Here is a 25,005-nt window from a genome sequence, read left to right as displayed (position 1 = left end):
GTTCTTATGCGGGACTGTCTTAGTGCATTGTTCTCAGAGTGCTTGCTTCGATGTGTGTTGCCTTCTGTTGAAATTAATTTTTCTGCTATTTTTTGGGGATGTTGGAAAGAAGCCAGTGTCAATACAACCGATTCTTAAGGCATCGTCATTAGGTATTCTTAAAAACGGCTCCTTCCTTTTCTAATGGACCTGCCCGATATACGTTAATTGTGGCACTTGTGTCTTTAGGGAAGGTATGAAGCGAGAATTGCAAATGCCGACTCAAAGCTTTTGACGCGATGACATGCAGATTCCACAGTTCGTAGTCTTTGCTTCATTTTCGGATCAAAGTGAAAAAGACTGCCGAGCTGTGGGCAGTGCAGAGCATGCTCGACGGTTCGTCGTTCGTTGCTTCGCTGCGTCGTGTACGTATCGTTGCCTGTGGCACTGCTACTTTCGCTCCGGTCTCGGGTGTAGGCCAGCGCATCTAAAAGCCTGTTTACACGTACGGCGCAGCGATGACTGCGCTCTTTCAGTGCTGTATCAGCATTCTGCCAAACGTGACCCTGCAAGTGTGAACGGGCCGTAACTGTCGCCGACTCGCTCGCTTCCCAAACTTCTTGCCTTTGTGCCTTGTGGGTTTCCCCCTCTGGTACCTTTCCCACGACATTCACATTGACTGATTTCTGTATCGTCCTTTCCATCGTCAATAAACGAGTCTCTGAAGATGCGAGGAAGGTCTAACCCCCTCCTCTTCCCCCCCCTCCCCTTCCCCCCCCCCCCTCCCAGGAGGCACGAGCGAGCAGCTGAGCAGCGTGGACGACTTCCTGAGCAAGTACAACTCGTACCTGCAGCAGCTGCAGCCACCCCTGGGCTCGACAGCGGAGGGGTCGGCCCTGTTGGCCCGCGCGGACAACACCTGCCCCATCTGTCTCAAGACGTACTCGACCAAGCACAGCATGCGGCGGCACATGCTCATGCACAAGCCCTTCAACCGGCGCTTCCAGTGCGACGTGTGCGGCAAGCTCTTCAACTGGCCGGGCAACCTCAAGACCCACCTGCAGACCATCCACAACCTACGCGTGGTGGACTTCAAGTACCGCAAGTACCGCTTCCCACTGCCCTCGGACGCCGCCAACAAGTCCTAGGGGAAAGGCGGCTTCGGATCCGCTTCGGACTTGCCTCGGCTCCGTGCGGCCGAGAACTTTCCGTAGCAGCGGCGGTGCGGCTGAGCTTCTCTGTTGCACTACGGTTGCGGACAGCTTAAAGGCCCGTTCATACGTGCGAGGCAGGGTTCAAGAAAGACAGAATTTTATTACGCATAATTTTTTTTTGAACAAACTAAGTTTGCTCCCAATCTGGTGGTTTCGTCGCCCCTTTTTTTTGATAGGCTTTTCTAGGAAATTTTTTTTGGTCGTATTAAACCCAATTAGTTTTGTTTCTTAATCGGTACCAGTTATATTGATTGGCGGTGCAGGTTAAGAGGCACACGCTTATTTCCTTTATTTTCTGCTCTCGATTACAAATTTGTTGGTCATACATACACCACACCGGCGCTGTGTTAGTAGTCCAACGCGTGTGACCTTGCCTTTCTTAAGCGCACGATGCAGCGGTAACTCTGTGCTGAGAGGCACGTGTGAACCGGCTTAAAGAAGCGCAGGACGTGGCAACTCGAGCATCTTGTTGTCGCCCCGCAGGCAATGAGAACACGGCCGACGAGAAATGCCGAGGAACCGATCGCAATCCACGTCCTGCACTTCCAAGGCTGTCGGTGACCGTAGGGTCGTTTGCTGCGGGGGTGGTCCTCGATTTCCGAACTGGACTCGCATTTATGCTCGACAAGCCGCCCGCAAGATTGGACGGCATCTGTCGTGACTGCGATTGGCGATCCGCGACTTTCTTGATCGTGTTACGACCGCTAGTCGCCGTCGCGTCCTTGCTTTTTTGTGCGCTTTTAAGCTTGCCGGCCTGCTCTCTTAGTGGGGGGAGAGAGGGCCTCGTTGGGCGCTTCTACGATCGTTTGTTTGTCGCGGTAATGTGTCGTTGGGCTTTCTCTAGCTTTACTCTGCCCTTTTTCTAAAATGAAAGCAGTGCTTCCACGCTTCTATGACTCGGACGGCTTGTCCTTTTTTTAAAACGAAAGCAGCGCGTCGCGCTTTGAATTTGTAATGGTAGGGTGCATGCGGCGATTGAAACAATTATGTGAATGCAAAATCAGGTACCGACGCAACAAATGATCCTTTTGGCGTAACTTTTTATTTCTTCTAAATATCGCTGAGTTTTTGTTCTTTGGCTGTCCTATTTTGTGCCTTTTATTCTTTGTAAGTTTGTCGGGGCAAATGTTCTCTTTTGTCGCGTAAGTGTGAAAAGAACTCTTAAGGGGACCTAAATTTAGTGAAGAGATTACGTTTCTAGCTAATCACGTTACTAGGCCATGATACTAGCTGATTTTAGTTGTGGATTTTCGAGACTTCCCGAGAGGAACACTTCAGTCAGCATCTTGATATGCATTAGATGTGAAAATGAAGGGGATTTGATGATGCCGGGAGGAAAGAGGTGTGGAGATTTTAAAACCCCATTTGATCTTGAGGCTCTGACTCGTCTTACTTCATACTTGTGACGACCTGCTGGTACAAGCATAGCTCAGCTTGCTGTATCTTTTATTTATTAATCCTATCGGCTCAAGCAGTCGTGTGGCTACATCTACAGAATCAAATAGACAAACCCCAGTGCAAATGTTTGCACCAAACAAGATGTGCCCATGCACTGACGCGTAAATGGGACCACAGGAAAACTAACAAACTGAATGTGTCAATAATTTTGATAGCGATGCAGACAACCGGTGATCGAGCTGTCTCACTAGTTGCAGAGAGGTGTTCACAAAATTTTTCAGCGTTCTTTTACGCTGGTTTCAATAGCATTAACTGCTTAACTATTATTGGCTTGTCCTAAAGTTTATTTTAAAATTTGTTATGCTTTTGAATAGTTTGTTCAAGGTAGGAGAATTGGGTGTCTAAATCTACACCTCTGAACTGGACGCCAATAAAGCTTTGTAAAGTACAGTTAAAAAAAAAGAAAAAAAAAATACTGTACTACGCCATTTTGCTGAGGAAAGTTGGTGCGAGAGGTGTTAAAACAAATTGCTAGGGAAATAAGTTTGGGTCCCCTTTTGAGCGAATTGCCACTTAATGTTTGTTAGCCAGGACAAGTGAACAAATGTTTGGGTAGCTAGGCGAAAGCTGCAAGAATGGTGCATTGTTTCTCGGAACTTGGTGCTCAAAAGTACTTTTGGGAAGGGACTTCTTGATCACAGATAGTGTGTACTCTAAATGAGTACATTGTGAAAAGACACGATCGGAGATTTCCGTCTTTTGACTGATGTAAGTGAACTATAGAGAGGCCGTCTCCCCGCTTACTCCCGTCTGCTAATTCCGGCGGAATTCTGGGAATTCTCAGTTTCGTATGTTTTTTTGTCACAACAGCTCTAGTAGTTATCGTTTTACTTTCTCTTTTCCGCTTGCTCGCAATCGAGCATTTGTGTGGAAGCGCCCAGTGCGTCCGTCTCTTCACAGCCTTACTGTCACCTGGTCGGTGCTAGAGCCACTGAAGGTTACCAGAGCACTGAACCTTCCACCTTTCGCCTGACAACTGCAGCACGACGTCAATGGCTATAACCTTCAGGATGGTCGTTATTAATCGACTGTCTAGGTTTCCTGCGCATATACATTCTTTGGTATTTTCGTGCTGGCACCACGGCACCAACATGACCAACATCCGCTTACCAGAAGGCTCAATAGACATGTTGCTATATTACCCAAGCATCAAGGAGAACGCAGGAATTGGTGTTCCACACACCACACGCGCACGCCTTCCCCGTATAAAAGATTCAAAGTAAATAACCACAATAAAGCGTTGACAAACACGCGTGCAAGATGCCATTTGTTTTAGAAAAGTTACTACCGCTGACGCCAGCACATGCGGCGCGTGGAACACCGATCCCTGCATTCTCTTTGATGCTCCGGTAATGTAGCAATAGGTCTATTGTCTTTACACTCGCAGGATGCCGTAAGAGGCGGTACTTGGGCGTATTCAGTGACTCGTTTGTGCCAGTGCCGTTCGTACCAGGGGGCAAGGAGGTGGCGGGTCAGTGGTCCTTGCGTCGATTTAATCGCGGGTTTTGTAATCCTGGCAGTTTTGTAACCTGGCCTTTGTAGCTTCCTTTGGCTTAGCTTTTTGTGGAATAGTTTTGGCCCATTATTGTTCTGTTTGATATTTAAAGGCTCATGGGAGAGGGCGCTCTGCCGGCGTGCACTGCATCAATGCGACCTGTCGCGCCCTCTTTTTGACAAAAAGAGAGAAGAATCCTGGATGCAGGCGAACCGGTTCCAGAGTCGTTTTTGACCTGAACACGTCTGATGTCTCTCCTGGCCTCATGGGCGGTGGAGTCATTCTTGGTCACCAATTTTAAAGCCTACAACGTTGTAGTCGTTTCGTCCGAAGAAGGGAAGCCGCTGCAACATTTACTACATTGGCGGGTCGTCTGCTTGTGTATGGATGGCCTTCTGCATTGGAGACAAACTCGGAAGTTCCTTGCAAGCTAGAGGTCGTCTTTTTGGACGACTGGGCTATGGCTGTTGTCTGGCCGCAGATGAACCAGTTTGGCGTTGCACGTCGCGGCGCGGCGACCGAAGAGTCGTTGAAACTGGAAGCCGGAGTCAGTGCAACGGGAGTTGCAGACGCGCACCTTCCTAACGGCAGTGCATTTATGCACCTGACGAAACCTGAAGAAGAAAGGCGTTGGATTCATATCTTTCTCTTCGTCACTTTGTTCTGTGAATGGAGCTTGTTTCCGGGGTGGAGGTGGAGCAGTGATTCCGACGCAGAACGAGAAGTCTGTGCGGACCTCCGCCACCTAGGCTTCGGTCGTCTGCTATTTTGACGCCTTGACGAAAATGCGAACAAGTTTTTCCGATCGTCGCAGACAGGGTCGGGTGAACACAGGGTGCTTTCGGGAGTCGTTCTCTTTATTTATCTGCGTTCACGCTTCGGTGAATGCGTGCACGCACACAAATATACATTTAGTAGTATTTTGCTAGTTAAGCAGAGAGTGTTCAGTGTTTTTTTGTCTTTTGGTTTTTTACGGTGTCAGGGTACCGGTCGTACGTCCTCAGCGTTCCTATATTCCGCTGTGTTCAGTTGTTTTACAAGTTTGTAGAGGCTAGTATTTAGGTAGAGGATGCGTTTATATTATCGGAGGTTTTCCCTTTTTAACTTATTTGCGAGCGCACAGGGTGTTTTTGTTTTACCTTCCCACGTGGCTGCCCTGCAGAGGTTTTCGGCGGGGCGGCCAGCGTTCTCCCCTCTTATTTATCCGAAGCACTCCTGGTGCCGCGTTTTTGGGACTGGGCAAAGGTCGTTTCTGACAGGGGAGGTCCTAGAATGCCGAAAGGCTATACCCCAAAAAGCATTTAAAAAAAAAAAAAAAAAAAAAAAAGACATTTTTACACGATTATTATTGTTGTCTCTGGTTCGTCGTAAAACAAACCTACGTTATATCTAGCATTTATTCTTCGTTTCAGCTTGCACTTTTTATGTGGTTAAGGGGAGACCTGTACTTGCGAAGGTCTGGAGAGATGGACTCACCCTTTCCTTGTGGCCACGGACGAATGTCGAATTGGTGCCTCCCAGATAACGAGGGCACGGTGCTGGATAGTAGGGCACAGATTGGGCACGAGTGCAATGTCGGTGTTCGGCGCGAGCTTGCGTCCAGTCAGCAAAGACCCGAGTCCCTCCTGACCACTGATGCAGCACTTGCGTCCAGGCAACGTACAAAATCGAGCACTGCGACATTGTTGTCTGGGACATGTTGGCAAAATCCACAGACTCTCCTTTGAGTGCTTAACGAGTGTCGCTTTTGCGAATCATGAAAAGAGAGAAGGGGTGAAGTTTTCAGCTCTACTGGAAAACGTTTTGCAGGTCAGCTTCTTACATTGTTTTCCGGTAACGCAACGCTCGTTTTCAAGGCTAACGACACGGTTGCTTACGTTCAGAAATGTCTTCCGTTCCTTTTTTGTTCCTTCGAACGCAACATTGTCGCGCTCGGAGTATAGTTTGCGTACGTCTGGTTAGGTTTTGAGCTTGGTTTTCTTTGAGTCCCAACCACGTGCAGTTTCACATAGGCATACATCGGCTACTCGCTTTAAAGTTTGTTTTATGGCTTGGTGGGTCCCTGCTTTGTGATCCAGCATTGTGGTTCAAACTGGTAGCATTTGCAGCGTCAATTTACTCCAGTGCACGCTCTTTGAATGCAGTTACTCTTTCGTAAAATACTCTAGCTTCGTTCCGTTTCTTCGATCGCTTCGTCATGGACTGACTCGATGAAGCGGGGTTGAAATTACTACAAATGTCGGCTCTCCTCTTGGTACAGGACGACGGCGGACGCACTTGCTCACATGCAGTGACGTTTTGCTGGGAAGGAGCTTGCTTGCCAAGTCATCTCGTGAAGAAGCTCGAAGGAAGTCCTGGGGACTTTGTGCCAAAAAACTTTAAAAGGCATCAGTTTCCGACAGTTGTCTGGGATCAACCGCATATAGGGAAGGGAGCAGACGACAAATGCAAGCGTATGAACTGGCTGTTTTCCGCCGTCCGTCCGTGGCACCTATCGTCGTAGGCAAACACACTCAAATTCAGAAACTGAGCAGCATGCAGCAACTTCCTTTTTGAATTTTTTTTTTTTATCGGTTTCGAGAGATGTAACATGCTTAGCTATGCAACCTCGCACAATTTTGTTGCATCTGCATCCAAGTCCCCTGGCCAGACGAGTTGACTCCCTGGGACTCAGTTCAGCGTAGCGCCCGAGATCGCGTAGAAAGCCGAAGCAAAGACTGATCCGTCGCGTGGTCCATGGAACTGTCAGTGTTATATCGCGGACGTCCTCTGGAGCGTCCTGAAAGCAACAGTGCTCAATGAAGCGTCTTTGCCACGTTTGTGCATATGTAGTGACGGTCCATAGTATGCTGCAATGATTGAACTGCGCACGATTAACGTTTGAAACAGGTGCGTCTCGAAGTTTGAGGGGAGGCTGCGTCATAGAAGAGTTGTCGTGAGTTTGTCCCGGTTTGTTGTGACCCGTAGAGTTGTCCTATGCCTGTGTGGAGAGGCATTCCTCTTGAATGTGTCGAAGGACTAGACCGTGTTCCGCCGCCGTGCTTGATACGTGTTCCTGAACGTGCGGCCCAGACAAAGCGTGTTGTCTTCCCCGAAGGTGCTAGCTGTCAAACCCCAGTCTCCTGTGCTTCGAAAAACTCGCAGATTGAGCCTTCTATATTCTGTCGGGAACTATGCATTTTCTCGCCCTTCTAGGTCGGCTTCGAAGTCGATTGCCGCAACTTTGTTACTCTTTTTTGTTTCCTCACGAGGGCAGTTTCAACCGAGCATTTGTGAAACTTTATCTGCCCCAGTTTCCCGCGTCTTCCAGAACAAGTTTTTATTAGTGCAGTCTTTTTTGTGTTGCCAGCTTACAATCGTTCTGGATCGTGGAGACGAAAGCATTTCTCCGCATTGTCTGTAAGCCATTTGTTTTCTTCTTGTTTTCTTGCCTTTTACTATTCTTTTTGTTGCCTTTCCACACAAAGATCAAAATGCACGGCGGTGATGTATAGAATTTTAGTGTCTCCGTATGTTGCGGAGCTCGGTGTTCTTTTGAGGGCCATTGGTGTTCGGTGACTTTGCGAGTGTGTCCCGCTTGGCGACGGCCCTTTGCTGCGGTGCTGCTTTGCCAGTGTGACATTGAGAATGCATCTCTACCAGCGAAGATTCGTTCACTCGGCCCCTTCTATGTGGCCTGGCCAGCACGACAGCAAAAAGCCGTGGCCAAGCAATGTAGATACGGTTTGAGCTTTCTTGACCCTTCGGTCATTGCGGTTTGCGTATCAGAGTTTGACGTGCATGTCTAGCGGTGTCTAAGTGTCCCTTGCATGTGCCAATTTGCAGGCCTCGGTGGAACGGTCGAAACGAACAAGTGTGCATTTCTATGGGTGTTTCTTTTTTGGGTTTGTAAGGTCCTCACTCTTTTCTGTCTCGTCGGTTGGACTGTTTTTTTTTTTATTTTCTTGCTCGGAGTGCTTCTTTGTAAAAAGGTTTCTGAACCAATTACACAAAAAAAAATGAACAAAAGTACAATAAAGAGGTGTAGTCGAAGCTTTGTTGCCAGATTGCTTGAATCTCACTTTAGTCACTTTTGTTCTGCCATTCATGGTGGGAATCCACCAGGCATCTCTCAAACGCTCGGCGGCATTTGCGGTGCTGTATTTCTTTGCTTCGCGAGTTTGTTTTGGAAAATTTTGCCAGTTTCTGTTACGGCTCCAACAGAACTCTGCTCGACAAAATCTTGTTTGTGGTTAGTCAAAACCGATTTAGGTTTTATAGCTTGTTTCGCTCTATGTGCGAGCTAAGCCAAAGCTACAAGCAGAAGCACGTTGCCCCGAACAGACCCGCACGCTAGACAGGGACGCCGAAAGCCCGTAGCTAGCTCTTGTAGCTTCTGCTTTGCTTACACTTGAATTGAAGCATAGCGCTGCAGACATGGCCACCGCAACACTGACTTTGATTCCACTTTGGCATTACTTCATGCCCCGTGGTAGGGGTAGCCTGCAGCGGAATACCAGTGGCGAACCAGGCTGTGATGATGCGATGACGTCCGTGTTTTGTTGCACGGGCACTGTCCTCTGAGTTTGACACGCCTCAGGTACTGCTGCAGTCCTTGCTTCATTCCACGAAAGCATTTCTTAGAGGAAGTGTCTGTTGACAAACGATCGGTGCTGCCATGCTCTGCATTACTTGCTTTCTAACATACATTTGTGGCCTGAGCTTGCGTGCATTGGATTTGCTAGGAGTTGTGAAAGTTTTTTTTTTTATAGTCTGCTGTTTCTGTGTTATGGACCTTGTGCTTATGTCTAAAGGCCCGTTCACACTCTTGCGACCGAGTGAGACCAGACCGGTTTTTAAACCACTTAGATGTCTTGGGACCAGCTCCGCTGCAGTGCATCCGGTCCTAAGACGTCGCAAGAGGCTTAAAAACCGGTCTGGTCTCTTTCGGTCTTACTCGGTCGCATATATGTGAACGGCACTTAATGTTCGTTGGTTAGTGTGCATGAATTTTGTTTGGGAGCAGGAGGGGTCATATCGTGAGAGTCGTGTAAAGTGCGTGAAAGTGAGTCTGTGCTTAGAGACGAGTTCTCTGGTTTTTTGTTGTATACCAAGAGTGTGCTGTGTGTTAGAACGTGATCCCTGAGGTATGCCTTTTCATTGTCTCCTACACAGTGAGCTGAAAAGACAGAGCGTGGGTTTTGATAAAAAAGCAAATATGAAGCAGTCCAAACATTTTGCTTTTTAGTTTCTCTTCTATTTGGTACCATGCATTCCAACACAGTGTTTGCTAAATCGAAAACTTACCTGAGCCAAGCCCGAAAAACATTAAACCAGTTAACCAGTGCTCATTCTTTTTTGCCGTAATGAATGTAACTGAACACGAACTAAGCAGTGATTCCGTCTGCATGAGACACATGCGAGCTAGGACTTTTTCTTCCAGGTTTCATATTTTTATGCAATTTTGAAACTAAAATTGAGAACTTTTGTTTTGCTTTTGTTTTTTTACCTAATGTTATGTTAAGGTTTTGCATGTAATCTCAAATCCACTTTTTCCACTGCGTGGTAGACTCTTGACGACAGAGCTTTTCTTTAGCCAAAACAGCATTCTCATTGGTAAGAAGATTGGGACCCGCCATGCCTTTCATTTCTTTAACCATCTGTAACTGTAGAACCATATTCCCCCCCCTTTCTTTTTTTTTTTTAAATTCTTCGTTAACATTACACACGCGGGTCCGAGATACATTAATTCTGCGAGACAGTTTTCCTTAATTTTATGAGACAGTTTCTGTTAACCTTTATTGCGATTGTTCCGGAGTGAGTGCCATGTCTTCGTCGAAGCAGTTGGTACGGGGGTGCTGAGGGGCGTCCCCTGGCTTTCTTCCAGGGGATCCGAAGGGTCCACGGATCAAGCCCTTCAGGTGCGTGACGTGCTTCAAGTGCTTTGCCTCGGCCGAGTCGCTGCGGGTGCACTGCTACTACATGCACCGCGTGGTGAAGCTGCACTGCTGCCTGGGCTGCAAGCGCAGCTTCAAGAAGCGCTACGACCTCAGGAAACACTGGGAACGCAGCCCCCTCTGCCAGGCATTTGGAGATGAGGACTGCCCGCCTCAATTTTGAACACCTTGCGGCGCGCGCGGTTCTTCCAAAGTTGCGTGGACGTCCGTGCTGCCCATGTCGCCGAACGTTCCCAGAGAATCTGGTTCCGTTGCGTCTCTTGGGGCGGAAAGTGGAGCTTGCCGGTCGAATTCTGACAATTGACAATTTCGTGAGTTACACTAATTTATTTGTTTGCCGAGACTCGCAGGGTCGAATTGAAGGCCCTTTAGTATTTGGAAGCACGTCGTTTTCTTTTAGCTTTGTTGGTGTCCGCCTCACTTTTTAAAACCAAATTTTTCCGAGACTTTTTGAGCTAGTCTTGCACTCGGGCTGGATACGACTTCTACTTGGGATCCAGCCCTTCGGACGACGGTGCGCACGAGCTTGGAATTTCTGGCATCTTTTGAACGTCAAGTGACTGCGTTAGAACCCAGTGGTTCCTCCCACTACTGCTGCCGAACAAAGTCGGGACACTGAGGTGGCCGGTAGAATTTGCTGCGCATTGTTGCTCGTTTTTTGTGCTAAGTGGGTCAGTTCGTCTGAAACGGCAACAACTCGTTGGGCTCTTGTCGGCCCAATTAAATTGTGTAAGGCACGCTGAAGTTTTAATGCAGAAACAATGGAAGGAAACGAAAAACAACGGTAATTTTCTATGTTTCGTTAGTAACAGCCCGATTGCTGATATAATTTTGACTGCTCGCTTTTGGAAGAGAGAAGGATCGAAGTTATAAAGACACTTGGTGGTGGTCACTGCAATTTTTGCGAGCTTCTAGTTGCCTTCCACCATTCTAGCGATCGTAGACGATTTTGGTGGTTGAGCCCTTAATTCGGATGCTCCATAAAGAAACAAAGTTAGGACTGCAAACGGGCATGCTTAACCAGCTGTTGGCTAATTTTAACATTAAGCTGTTACAATCGTATGGTTGTGGAATTACGTCGCCTAGTGGCCGAAGTAAAATGACTGCATTTGTTTGTTATAAAATGACGAACGGTCTCAATGCTTGTCCACTGTCCATGTTTAATGCATCTGTACCACCAAACCGAAGTTCAAAACTTACTCGCAGCCTACGTGCCAGTGCTTTTGATCATCTCGCCACTGTTCTTTGAGAAGGCATTTTGTAAAAGCATTGTTTTGCCCCAAGGGAGTACTTTTGCATTGACGAAACTGGTTCAACAGATTGGACTAAAATCAATGAAGGTCAATCAATCCGAGCATGGCTCGGTTTTTTTTTTTTTTGTGAAGTGTACAACTCCTTTTGTAGTATGTGTAGTTTCTGTTTTTAAAGCTGACTTGATTTTTGGAGAATCGCTACATCCAGTTCACCTGTGAGGATTTGATAGAAGTAGTATTGACGATCAGCATTTAAAGTTCGCTACATTTTTGCACATTTTAGCGTGTATGTTTGTGCATCGTGAACTTTTGAGGAATCGAAGGAATTTTTTTGTAAATCCCCGAATAGAGAACATGAAATAGATGCAGCAGTGATGAAGGGGATATGTAGCAGAACGAAACAAATGATGCAGGAGATACATTTATCTAAAATATCATGCTATGCTTGTGAGGTCTTCTTGTGTGACTAGGGAAACGTCCAGCAAACGTTGCTCACAGCTGCCTTTTCGTTGGAGCCACCTTTGTATGCCACCCGTGCCCTCTGTCCTCATAGCAGCGCAAGATGGATGGTGGTGCAGGGGACAACTACATATCGTTGGGGAGAAAATGTAGTATAACTTTCATTATTGTCTTTTGTTGCAGACACTAAGAAGGTTTTGGTAAAGGGCACAACGATTTCTGACGAGGGGTTCAATTAGCTTGCATTGAGTCGACGGCATTAACACTGTTGGATGTCGAGTTGTGGGGTGAACCATTGTCTCTGGCATACTAGCATTGTGTTCGAGCGTGATTTCTGGGTGGACTGAAGTGTGTGCAGGAGTGCTACGAACAAAACTCTTGCTTGGCTTCTGCTGTGAAGTTGAAGAGTGGAAGCCTTTGTAATGCATCTTAACAGAGTCTTTGTGAACATTTATACGAGGGTGAAGAATTAAAGCGGTGGGTGCAAGTCAACTGGAGTTTTGCTGTGCTTTCCTAGTTAACCCTTGCCGTCCCACACTCCGTGGCCCCTTTTTGTTCGTTGTCCAGCAAAACTAGGAGCCAAAGGAATCGCAGTAGGTTGCTGGACACTAACATAAGGTGAAATTTGAAGAGACCATGTCATTCTATGGAATTAACTAGCATCAAACAGTCGATAATTTCACCGAGGTGGAACGATGCGTGACAAAGTGGGACACCTGTAGCCAGAGCTGTTCGTGTTTTTCTGTGTACGTTTTCCTGTTAAGATAACATTGTCCCAGTCCCAATCTCAACTTGTAATTACGCTACAGCCAGACCAGCTTTCCTACACCCTGGCCATTTTAAGGGTCGTCATTTTCTTGCTCTCCTAGACCCAAACCAAATTTTGTATGTACTAGCCCAAGTGTAAGCAGTATGGAGAGATCATATCTTGGTATTTTTGGTGGCTGCGAGGTTGCTTGGGTTTATCGGGCTGTAAATATAATTTGATTTGTTTGGTGTCCTTCGAAAGTTTATGTTCGGACGTGTTACACTAAACACTTGCTTTTGGGTTCTACCTTTGAGGCCATGACGGAGTTGTATCCTCTGCTTCTGACCCACGTCTCTTGGCATGTGACAGTGTCGTGGAGCTTGGAGTTTTTTAGACCAGTGGTTCTCAAATGGGGTTCCGCGAAGCCCTCTTCTCAACCCTCAATCCACCTAACTAAATTAAGGGAAAAAAAATTGAAAAGAGAGAAGAGGGTTCCCTCTTTTCTTTAAAAACTGTTTTTTTTTTCTTTTCTTAATTTAGGTTAGGTAAAGCTAGAGACTGCCGGTTATAAAGAAAGGTTACAGAAAGTTACCATCTACTCATCCAGTCATCCCTTGATGCTTCTCATTTCTCTTGTCTATGACAGTGCAGACTGGGGAACAAAATTTTTCAGTCTTTTTTACCTCACCCAAATCAAAATCTGTCTATAACAGTAAAGCATGCCCTTTTTACACTACAATTGTCCTATTTTATGCCCCCCACCCTTCCCCCGCTGGCATGGGGTCCCCCATCACTATGGTGATGGGGACTCCATGCCAGAAAGTCTCGGTGTTGATCACTACGGTGATTGACGCCGAGTCTTTCTGGTGTGACCAAGTGTCTGGTGTGAGCAAGTGCCCACTCAACATTGGAGATCATTTTGGAAAAACTGAGAGATGGGCACTGGTTAGGCTAAAAAAGAAAAACCCATAAAGGGCATATGATAGGGTGAGCTTTACCGCCTCGCACCGGCTTAATTGGGGAAGCAGCTGACGTCGAGGAAAACCTCGTTTAGCCAGGTTGGCTCAGTATAGGATGGATGCTTGATATGTCCTCATTTTTTGGTTGTTTTACAATTGGTGAATGGACTCTTGTGACACAGGTGCTTGCTCTGTATTACATGGCTGCTAGTTTTTCACATGGAACAATACATACAACCAATTGATTGTGGCTTTTCAAGGGAGTTTCTGCTAACTGGTGCTGCTATGTGTACATGTATTGAGACCAGAGTTAGCAGACTGCTTGCATTACTTTATGGTGACAGTTGCGTTGCCTGAAGTCGCTGGTGAATGGCCGTAGCCGATGTTCGTAAGTGTGCCGCATCTGGTGGGCAAAAGACTGCAAATGGCTGTTTCTAGGACAGATGTTGGCAACTAAGGAACTTTTAGCAGCTTGTTATCAAACATTCTTAGCAGACAGTTGCAGCAAGAGCTGGCTAGCAGAGAAGCGTCCTCGCTAATCTTCATATGGTGGACTACAGTTTGCAGATGCTTGTGGCAATGTCATTGTTAGTAAAGGACTGTTAGCAGACGGCCCTTCGTACACAACTTTCGAAAGGCAATTGTTGTCAAGGAAATGGCTCTTGGCAGCATTCGCTGCACCACTATACTTGGCAGACATTGTAAAAACCCCTTATGCTACCGCCGTCTGCCAGCAAACTCAAAACCTGCCGTATCGGTGTGCGTGCATTCAGTGGGCTCGCATTTAGTCGGCAGCAGTCAGTCGATGCCTCTCAACAGGCATCTGTTAAGGCTGGTTGGCACATCTACGTTTGAGTGTGCTCGAGTGCATTGCGTTCCCTACTAAATGCTTACAGCGAGCTAACACATTTGTGGACCATTTTTTGACTGTGGGCTCGAAATAATTCCAGCAGTTTTGCGAGCGACTATTTCTTGTGGATGGTGTAGATTCAATCTCGCAACTACAGCAAAACCTTAATTCTAATAGACCCTTTTCGAAACCCCGTCGAGCGACGTTGGGGGTCGCCATTTCCTGGGCACAAAGCGCGCAATACGACCCGTGTCCTCGCCAAACACCGACGCAGCACTAGCTCTCTGTACAAGTCAAGCCGAGTTTGTGCCGAACGGAGACGCAGTTTTCGCGTCTGATAGATGCTTGGACTGCGGGCCCAGACTGTGGGGACGCCGATAACTGGCACAGCAGCCACTAGGTGGCGTGCACTTTTTAAAAGGGTCTATGATATGCAGATTGTAAGTGTTCCAGGGTTTCCCGATAAGTAACGTCAGTGTGTTCTCTAGTGGTGTCGAGATTACAGAGTGTTTTCAACTGTTCGATCGGGGTCACATGGTTTATGGGCCGCGTTTGCAACATGAGCTGCGAAGAGGCGGCGAAAGTGTTGATCGTCTGCAAGCGTCGTCGCCTCTTCGCCCGTTTTCCTCCTCGCCAGGCGACGACGCAACACGTGCGCGCTTGCAACCAATAGATCTTTCCGGAAATGTGTGGTGCCCTCAGCATCTGCTTTTGCATTGTGACGTTCATATGTACGGCACGTGAAATTATCCAAGAAATGAAGATGAAGTTGTCGTTGGTTTAACATTTGGTGATTTTAGTATGCAGAAAAAGCAGAAGGAAAGCAAAACAAAGTATGTGATTACCTTTTCCGTTCGCTTTATTTTTGCGTGTGTTAACGATAAGAAAGAATGATTAGTGCCACTACCAGGATATACGAATAGTTATAGCTGGCATGAGCGTACGTCTGAACAGCCCCACAATTACCCTCATTGCAAGGTCTCCTGGGATTGGCGCAGAAGGCGTTGGCCATTAAATTGCAAACACGCTCCATGTTTTACGAGTTGCTGCCATTCTCAAATCTAGGCTCCCTGGCGTTGTCTCGTCGTAAACGGTTACGAGGAAAACGTGCCGCGCTCGAGTGTACTCTGACGTCAATGTTCGAAACAGCCTTCGTGAGGCAGCCATTGGCGGGCGGGTTTCGGCGGGCGGTCTTTTGCAGACGGCCCACGTGAGTGCAGCGGGCGTCGTCTGCTTCGCTCTGCCCCCTCGCAGGCGGAGACGCGGGCAGCGGTGGAGGTGGCCTGGGGCGCTGGCACTTCTCGTCTGTTCGGCTGTACAACCACTTCCGCGGGAGTGCTGAGGGCAACTACCGCTGCGACCCGTGCGCCAAGTACTTCAAGAACGTGAGCTCGTGGCGCCAGCACCAGTATTACCAGCACCGGTCGCACCGGCGGTTCCCTTGCGAGTACTGCGGCAAGTCGTTTACGACCAAGTGGTATCAGGGCCAGCACATCCAGAACGTCCACCGCCCGCAGAGCAAGGGACAGTGAGGCTGTGCCGACGCCTCTCCCCCCCTCCGAGACAGACGACCGCCGTCCGTACTCGGAGCAAGCGTCGCAAAAATTTGTCGTCTCCGGGGGGAGGGTCAATTTACCACGCCTGCGGGGCGCAACGCGAAACCTGTCGGCATTATTGTCACTGACAGGGTGTGAATGGCGGGCTTTCCGCAGTATTAATACGGCGCTGCGTCAGTGCTGAATTAGTTCAAGTCAGCGATGCATCAGGTCTTTTCCTAGTGTTGATTCAGCACTTCGATGTAAATGTACCGGCCTTAGGAAATGCAGCCAGGGACATTGTGGCGGAAGCCGATAAGTGCGCCGAAAAACGAATTGTGAAGCAAGAGGCTAAAACATAAGGCATGCCCTGCGTGTGCATTATGTAACTAAATGTCTACGTTAGTGTTTCATACCAACTTAGTCATTTAGTACATCTGGTGACGACGTTCGGGTTGATGCGGCCCATACTGCTAGCAACGTGCATACAGTTCTCTGGTTAGGTTTTGGAGCGACTTACGTAGAGTCAACTCCTTGCCCCCCCCCCCCACCCCCCTAACCACCCCATTTTTGCCTTCAAGAGGTTTTTTTGAGCTGGTTGGCTTTCTCACGAACTGTTATCGTCGAGCCTACTCCAATTCTGCAAGTTCGGTGGTTTGCAAAAGTTGGAGATCTTCAGAAGTTAACGAGTTTTAGAGTCGGTTTCTGAGAAAAGGCAGAGTTTGTAGTCGATGCAGGCTTGGAGTTTACCGGTAGTGGGACACGCAACAACAGACATTGTTATGTCAACCAATTCCTCTAATGCTTCTTGTGCACACTGCTAAGTGTATGTGATTTCGCTAAGTGTATGAGATCCCTGTTTGTTGCTGTCTATGGCTTCGAAGCACGTCTCGAATGCTGAATTCAGCACTCTTTTGAATCCCATTCAAATGTTTTCTTTCGAGGCTCATGTTTCTTGTTTGTAGGGATTTCTTGGCCCTTGATCTTCAACGCTTTGATCAGACATATGAGTGTGGGACCCAGAGATCGACAGCTTTTCTTTATATGATGTGCTTGAAAGGGACTCGTTGGAGTCGGCTAAGCAAGGCATGAGATCGTCTTTGTAGGCATCTAGGGTCCTCAAAGAGTGTTCTGCACTGCAGCCGATTTGGGACTGGCATTAGTTGGCTTCAAGGTCACAAGTGGCCCTTCTCAACGTAGGAACAGACTGCCTTCTCAGGGAAACCTTCGGGTGGTGGCAGAGCAAATAAGACACACTCCTTTGACTTCTCCCCTCTGTAACGGGAGGGGACGAAGAGAGGTGGTGACTTGGCAAACTAGATGAAAGCAAGATGTCTTTCTGGGAACCATGGTTGCTAGGTGGGTCACGTACAAGTATCGCGTGCTAAGAAGCATGGTCGGATTCTAGGGAGGCTGCAACTGTTTTGGCAAAAGTGTTGCAAGAAGGTCTCGCTGTATTCTCACTTTTTTGTGGGTAGAATTTAGTCTTGGGTGGGGAATTGAATGAACCGCGTGTTGTTCAGTAAACTCTGTTCCGGCCCCCTGCAATAAATGCGCTCGGAGACGCGTACGTGTATGCATAGCACTGAGAGTTGCTTAGCTTTCCAGACGTTTGTTTAATGCTTCTGGATTCAGGCACAGAGACTCGGGTTCTAAAAGTGTTGCATCTGCTTGTCCCATTATTTATTTTGTGTGTCTATTATGTTAAAAGAAAAGGTACCTATTTAAAAAGCCCTCATTACCTGCTTAAAAAAAAAAAAAATGAAGAGCATCTTTATTCATGTGTTGGGTGCATGCTGATGGCAGGTTGGTGCCACAGTATTTCGTGCATCCAGTAGACCTCCGGTAGTGTGTTCATTTGTCATTCTGCAACACACATTGTTTGGGAGAAACAAAATTCTATAAAAAAATAATAGTAATTTTAAAAGTTTTGTGAGCCTGCAAACATGAGCAGAATATATAAAACTAAAGGCCACAAAACAAAAACAAAAGTAGTGGAAAACTGTAAGAGAGCAGGGTCCACCGATAGTGGGTGGCAGTGAGCTTGCTTACAAACAAATACTGGCTAACAAGTAGCGTTTATTGTCTGATGTTTAGAACTATAAGTTTCATTCACCTCGGTCACTGTCTGAGCCATTGGAAACTTACCTTGTCGTGCCGGTCGAAAAGGAATCTTGCCTGACATCGGTCGTGCCACTGTGATAAAGGAAATCCCGTCTTAGCTTCTGCCATGGAATTCTTTCCGTCGGGCGTGTTACCTCAAAGTCAGTTCCTTGGATCGTTTTGCATATATTTTGGATTAGTTCCTGCCTGCTACGCAACTTCGGAGGCTCTGTGGCTCCACCCCATCAAGCGTTTGTCGTCGGAGCGTCGACCGGCCAAAGGCTTTGTGATGCTATGCTATGCACGAGCTCGCTGCACCTTTTTCTGCTCGCTGCTTCTGGCTTCGACAGAGGTGCAGCCTCACGCTTGTTCCTATGCGCACTCGACCGACGTCGATTCGAACACTGCAGGTGATATAACTTGCCAGTGTACCCAGAAACGTGGTGCTGCATCGTCAGACCACTCGTTGGAACGGTCATAGGCTGTTCAAGTCGGTCGAGGAGTTTCTAGCCACCGGCGAGCAGTATTTATTTTGGGTATCTTTCCTGCACCGAGAAAAACATCCTCTCTTGTGCAGAGATTGCTGCAGTGACCCTTCCTGAAAAAGGCACGGCACTCCTAGAAAACATTTTTTTTAAACTGCCTGGATTGGATGAGTCTGCCACAAAATGCATTTTCTCCGAAAGAAAAAGATAGCTGCACTATTTACGCCACAAGACAGTTTAGACGGAGCTTTGGGTGAAGCATGCAAGTCAATCTTCCTTTCGGCTTTTCGCAATGTGCGGAGAGAGGTGTGCGGTGCGAGACGGACTCTTCGCTTGATGTCATTGTGGCGTTTACCTCAAAATAGCAGTTATTCTTAAGCAGCGATGCATCAGCACAAGTAATAGGCAGTGCTAGAGAAAGTTTTTTTTAGTGCGCAGTGTTCCTTTAAATGCTCGGTTGCCGAGACGTTCGACCAAAGTGTTGAAAATGATTCCCGCACATGGCTAACGTTCCTAGAAAACTGCTGTGTACAAAGTAGCTTATTCATACTCGATTGACGCAAAGTTGGTAGGATGTCTAATCGTGCTGCTATGTGTCCTCTAGCGATAAGATGGTCAATGTTTAGCTCTCGTGGAATATTTTTAGATTGTTCGGGTATGGTCACATAGTAGTTGCTGTGTTCTCGTGAAGTGTGTAACTTGCGCTTTGACGCCATAGATTGTGTCCGTGTTGTGTGCGAACTTTGAACGCAAATTACCAAAGTGTTTTTTTTAGAAGAGTGCACATTTCTTGCTGGATGAGGAGTGTGTTCTTGATACGGGACTGTTTTTGTTATTTATTTATTTAATGACTGTCAACTCATTTAGATGTGTTCGAGGAATGGTGTAGGCGATGTTAGCTGCGAGAGTTATCTACAAGTTTTGCTTTATGTTTTTTGATACTGATGAGTTGCTTTTGTTGGAGGCTGAACAATGTGAAGTTTTCTCTGTTGAAGTTCTCTTATTGCTTTGATGTAGAAGCCAAAGCTGCAGCATTTTATTTGTATCTTATTACCAATTGTTTCTGGGAAAACCATGTTAGGTGCACCACATCACCGACATAGTCACCTTAGTTCCTTTGTTCAGTAGTTCCGCAGTATTATTGCCGGTGGAAGTTATGCGGCAGTTTCCTACTTTTTACGCGACTATTACGCGAAGGGTGGTACGTCGGCTAGTGCTGTAACATGTAACGAGTTGCTTAGTAAATAAAAGAAAAGGAGGCGTCTGCTAAAACCCGTCTGCCGCCTGTTTCCGAATGTCGTGAAACTGTTCTTTGTTTCAGAGATGAGATGGGTCCAGCACTTTGCCCATTGGCCTTTCCCGTCATAGTCTCGGCGAATGTTGCGGGCAAACCATCTTGTGTCCGTGCACACGGCTTTCTTTGTACAACAGTTACATGGTCGGCCCTCGTCCTCCTTTCAGTCGTAGGTGTCCGCGGAAACGGCAGGTCATCGGCGGCTCGGGGAATGCAACTGGACGAATGACGGAGTGGCCACGCATAGTAATCACCTGCACGATTGTCACTGTAATCCACGTCTTCGGATCCTATTGTCACCGACAGAACGAGAAAGACAGGGCGTGTCTTTTGAATGCCCGAAACGCCAAAGCGTTGTCGGAGGTAGGAAGCTCGCGCCGGAACCAGGAAATCCGAAGCTCTTCCCTGTCGTTCTCACCTCGCCCGCGACTATAGGCTCGCGCTACGTTTACGTGAGCGCCGACCCACCCCGCACAGGAGTCCAGCTCGCTGGGTGCTAACCGGGTCCCCCAAGGTTCGCCGCTCCAAGTGTGAACCCACCGGGGAACGCCGATTTGCGTGCATTACGCCCTTTGTTGTTGTTTGCTGTCCTTGGCATATGTAATGCGTGGTGTCAAAAACAAGTTGGTTGCTAATTAAATCGGGTCTAAATGTGCCTCGTTAGCGACGCCCTCGGCATTAATCGCGGTGCTTCTCGAGGTCCTTGGTGCCGGACAATGTGCCCAACATACTCTGGGAGGTTGCGTAAGGCTCAGTAAGAGTTGTGCTTTTCACTTTCGCTTAGTGCATGGTGGCGACTTTGAAGCTTTATACGAACATGGGTTAACGATAGATTTTTTATTTCTGTATCGTGGAGCTGTCCAATTGAGGTTTTCTGGTCGAACCAAACGAGGAGGCTTTGGTCGTCTCGAGGCTGGTACGCGCACTTGCTTTCGACTGCGACTGAGTGCGTCGTTATCTCACGACCCCCTACGACGAGAGTTTATACCGGCACCTGTTGGTAGCCCTGGAACAATTCTTATTTGCGCTTATTTCCTAATTTACTACGTATCATTTTCTTACCGTGGGCTTGAAGTGCATCTTAACGTTACTAGCGACAGTTTCTCGTAGATTGTGTGTAGATTCGCTTTCACGAGCACTGCAAAGCCTTCGGTCCAGTAATACGCAGTTCCGGTGCTACCTGGGAGGTGGTGCCAGCGTGTTTCTCTGGCGCGTTCTCTTGTCGTAACTACTCGCAAGAGATCGCAATGCATCCGATTACAGTCGAACGCAAACGTATGAACCTGCCTTTACGGCGCACGTGCGGATTCATCCCGAGCAACTCTGGTCACCTATGGGACGAGACGGGCAGGGTGCGTCTTTCTAACGCCCAGCCTCCAGCACCCGCTACATACCTTTTGCTGCGCCTTGGCTGCGCGCACACGCTCGAGTTGCACGTGGTTTCAAAGCATTGTGGAAGGTAGAAAGCTTGCATCAAAGGCAAGACAGCCGAAGCTCCTTCCTGCCATTCTTGTCTCGTCGGTGACTATAATAACTCAAAATTTGCATTCTAACTAAAAACAACAATCACACTTAAAAAAAAAATCTAGGCCATTTTTAAGCTTTTTTGTTGGTGGCTAGTTCCAGGCGCGATGTATCTCACTGACCCGGGCGGCTCGTGTTGCAGGGTACCGGAAGCAGACGGGCGGCGTGGGGGGCTCCCACTCGTCCTCCGACATGTTCCTGGTCTGGGACTCGTTGCCGCAGCATTCTTCGGGGGACCTTGAAGCGCACGTTCCGGCGCCGATGCACTTCAGGAGCGCTCCGGACTGGCCCAGTCCCGCCAAGTAAGCCGCCTTCCGGGGTCGACGCCCCACTCTATTGGGCAGGAGATCGAACTATAGGGGGCTCTTTATCGACTTTGTAGTCCCCACAGCCCGGTGTTTACTAACGCAGCATAACAGTCATATTGAAGCTCGCCTAGAACAGTCTGGGCACGAGTGCTTTGCTTTGACCAGGGCCTTGATCGCACGAGGAGCGGCCTTCATATAGTCGTCTTCGATATCTGATAAAAAACAAACAAGAAAATTCGGTTTGTTGTTCCCACAGCTGAAACGTACTGCTAGAGGTGCGACTGTTCGATCTCTTCCCAATACAAGCCCTTCTACTCCCTTCCACTGCCTTACAAAAAAAAAAAAAGAAAAAGGTTTAGCGCAGTGTTTACGTTGCGAGACTCCTTTTGTCGCGGGTGGAAAAGGATAGATGACCGTAGAACTGAGAATAAAGGTTTGATTGGCGAACTTGTGCCAAGAAAGACCGGGCGTCAAGTAAGCAGAAGTGAGCGTCGAGGTGTTAACGTGACAGCTGGCTCAAATACTTTACTAGGGGGAATACGTCCTAGTCCTCTCATTTGCATTAGACGTCGCGCCTAATGTGCCGATTTCTCCGCTGGTGGTTTGGACGTCTCGCCGTTTTATGTGCCCACAAATCTCTAAATTTCTTCAGTTCTTATCAACTCTCGCTATTTTATTTAAACAGTTTTGTATGAAGACGGTTTAAATATTATAATTTCCCCCAAACATCTTTTTGCTCTAAAAATGTTTAGGGAACATGCTACGACATATATTGAGCAAACACATCCATCGACCGAACAACTAGCGGCGCACGCTTCGCGACTTCCACGTCAATTGTTGGCGCCTCCCACTACTCCCAATTCAATGGGGAAAAACCCAAGGTTGCTGGTCATCCAGCCATTCGAACTGCGCCACACTTGTCCACGCCGAGGCCATTGTATTATCGGGGAGTAGGACGTATTCCCCCTTAGTAAAGTATTTGGCTGGCTAGCGCAAGAGTGTGAGGGTGAGTCGACAAAACCACGCTGGGTTCCTTATCTGCTACACTGGGTGTGTCAAGCATTCGGCCGAGAATGTTCGAACACCAAACGCTCGGGAGACAGACTCGGCAAGGTCACGTTGGCCTCCTAACCTATTGCACTCGGTATCCCAAACATTCCTAGAATGTTCGAGCGTCAAACTTTTGGGGTAAAAGTAAACACAAATCTTCTAGAACTATGGAGTAGCGTTCCTTCTCCGCCGTGCACACGGCAACATACACAAACACACTGTTTGCAAACAAGTCCGCATTTTCCCACACCAGGTGGGGGCACTGAACGTGTGCAGAAACCAGATTCGAAGGAGATGGGGCATCTGCGCATACGCAATGCTGCAGTGGCACGATGTTGGAGAGTTGAGTTGGTGTATTTAGCCTGTTTCGTAACTGCTGAAACGAATCTCACTAAGTAAATATTGTGCTAAACATTTTGGCAGGGGGTGCAGTTTGTTAATGCAAAAGCATTAACTGTCCCGTGGAGCAGAGCCGGTGTTGTCCGTGACCGCGAAAAACGGCAGAGAAATATCCTTCGCGGGACGGCTATTACAATGGCTGCGATGCGCCGGATTGGCTGCGACCCGCGTGCCGTGGCACCGCTCTAAACAGCTGCGGGTGTGCCACTCTCCAGAGCCCGACCGGCTGGCCTTTGCAGAGGCTGCTCGGCCGGCCTGTCGGGGCACGCAGCTTGTAGGAATATGCTACGCATGCGTATGCTTTTGCATTTCAACACATAAGCGGTCTTAAGTGTCCTCCTGGAATTTTTTTTGCTACACATGTGTCTTATCAAAAAACTTTTTAAAATTTTTTTTGAGTGGGGGAGGGGAGGGAGAGTGCAGTGTGTCTGTAACCCTCTAAAAAAAGTGGTTTAATTTTTTTCCAATGGGATAGTGCAAAAAGTAAGTCAAAGGTGCAGGGTTTTTTAAAACGGGACTGCATTGCTTGCAAGCTGTCCTGTTGAGAAGGACTGAATGGAAGTATTGAGGACGAAAAAGTTTCCGCTCTTTTTGATTTCGTTTCGGCACGTTCGCCTCCACGACATTGCGACGGTCCTGCACTCGGAGCCGGAGGTACTTTACAGAGCTCCGTCGGATGACGATGATTTCAATTCCGATAAGCGTTGTGAGTTCGAGTTGGAAGAGCCGGCATTCCGACTGCCATTACCACGATGGCAGCCAACGTGCGAGGCAGTCACGATAAGCATATCACGTGCACGAAGCACCTAATTTTGGAACTACAATTTATCGCAGCAAAGCAAAACACAGAGCAAATAAAACAGCTACCGTAAAATACCGGGCAAGTGCCCACCCAAACTTTGGAGATAATCACAAGAAAATGGGAGATGGGCGCTCGTCCGGTCATCAATTTTACATATAAATGTACTGCGCGCATTTTCTCAGATCTTACAAATTTGGGAATGGGCGCTTAATGTGCAATGAGCGGATGCGCGGTATTCTATGGTATACTTCTCTAGTAGCACCTCTTTGGGTGTGTGCAGTTTTGCGTTTAGGTGGGAACTTTCAGTTCAATCCAATGTTTATTTTTCATGTGCTTACCAGCAGCCCGAAGGCCTTTGCTCTAAAACACAAAAACATAATTCGCATTCACCCCTAATATACATGCTAAAAATCATACACAAGCTTAAGAAATAAGACACGCTTAAATCTCGTACACACGCTTATAAAGAAGCGAGTTCGTACAAAGAAATATAGATGTTGGGAAACTTTGTGTCTAAGACATGTTGCTTTCATGATACGAGTGACCAATTGTGGACACCTTTAGAACCAGTGACCCTTAGAGGCCTAAAGGGGACATAGCTTTATAACAGTGACCTTGGAAACCGGAACAGTGGCTTTTGTCGTGATCCTGAAATACAACGACCCTTTGTCCCGAATGAATCTTGACAAGATAGACGTACGCACCTTTTGTCAATGATCCGAGATTTGAAATGAAACTAGGGTGGTATTTTCTTGAGATCATTTGCCCCGTGCACTGACCAAACTTAATTGTGAAATACCGTCTCTTTTGTCCTTTTTCTTTTTGCATCGGGACATTGAAGTTCGGAGTTTATCGAATAAATCCTAATCTCCGAAAGTTTTACCGGCGGGTGTCTTTCGAAGTTTTTCAAATTTATCCGGATGCACAGAACCCTACTTATAACGCTCGCAAAAAAATATTTAAAGCCCACGACGAAAGAACGATTCGTAAGAAATGAAAAAAATACCGTAAACAACTTTATTTTTCTGGTCTCAATATTTTGCAAGTTTAAAAAAGCGTAGGTTTTGGGAATATTTTGGGAGCATAGAATTTTACGTTTCGAAGTCATATTTAATGTATTAGTTACCTCGGGCAGGGCGACATATTGCGAGACC

The 25,005-nt window shown here is 47.4% G+C and overlaps 1 protein-coding gene across 22 annotated transcripts in view; it reads left to right on the top strand.

The window, feature by feature from the left end:
• The window catches only part of LOC8023646 (protein tramtrack, beta isoform), a 217,870-nt gene that overhangs the window by 85,454 nt on the left and 107,411 nt on the right, over positions 1-25,005 (top strand). For 2 of the 22 annotated variants that reach the window (XM_029966468.4, XM_040505245.2), the window contains one exon: positions 21,435-21,594. The exons of 14 other annotated variants lie outside the window; for them this stretch is intronic. In XM_029966468.4, the coding sequence (XP_029822328.1) occupies positions 21,435-21,594 (160 nt within the window). Of the gene's footprint in view, positions 1-768; positions 8,179-10,012; positions 12,287-15,605; positions 19,747-21,434; positions 21,595-25,005 lie in introns of those variants that run through there. 6 more of the 22 variants (XM_029966516.4, XM_040505255.2, XM_029966534.4 and 3 more) reach the window with 3 other exon arrangements.

This window comes from Ixodes scapularis, unplaced genomic scaffold (assembly GCF_016920785.2).
Source record: "Ixodes scapularis isolate PalLabHiFi unplaced genomic scaffold, ASM1692078v2 PGA_scaffold11__112_contigs__length_91849675, whole genome shotgun sequence".
Lineage (NCBI taxonomy): Eukaryota > Metazoa > Arthropoda > Arachnida > Ixodida > Ixodidae > Ixodes > Ixodes scapularis.
This window is presented reverse-complemented; position numbering and strand designations above follow the sequence as displayed.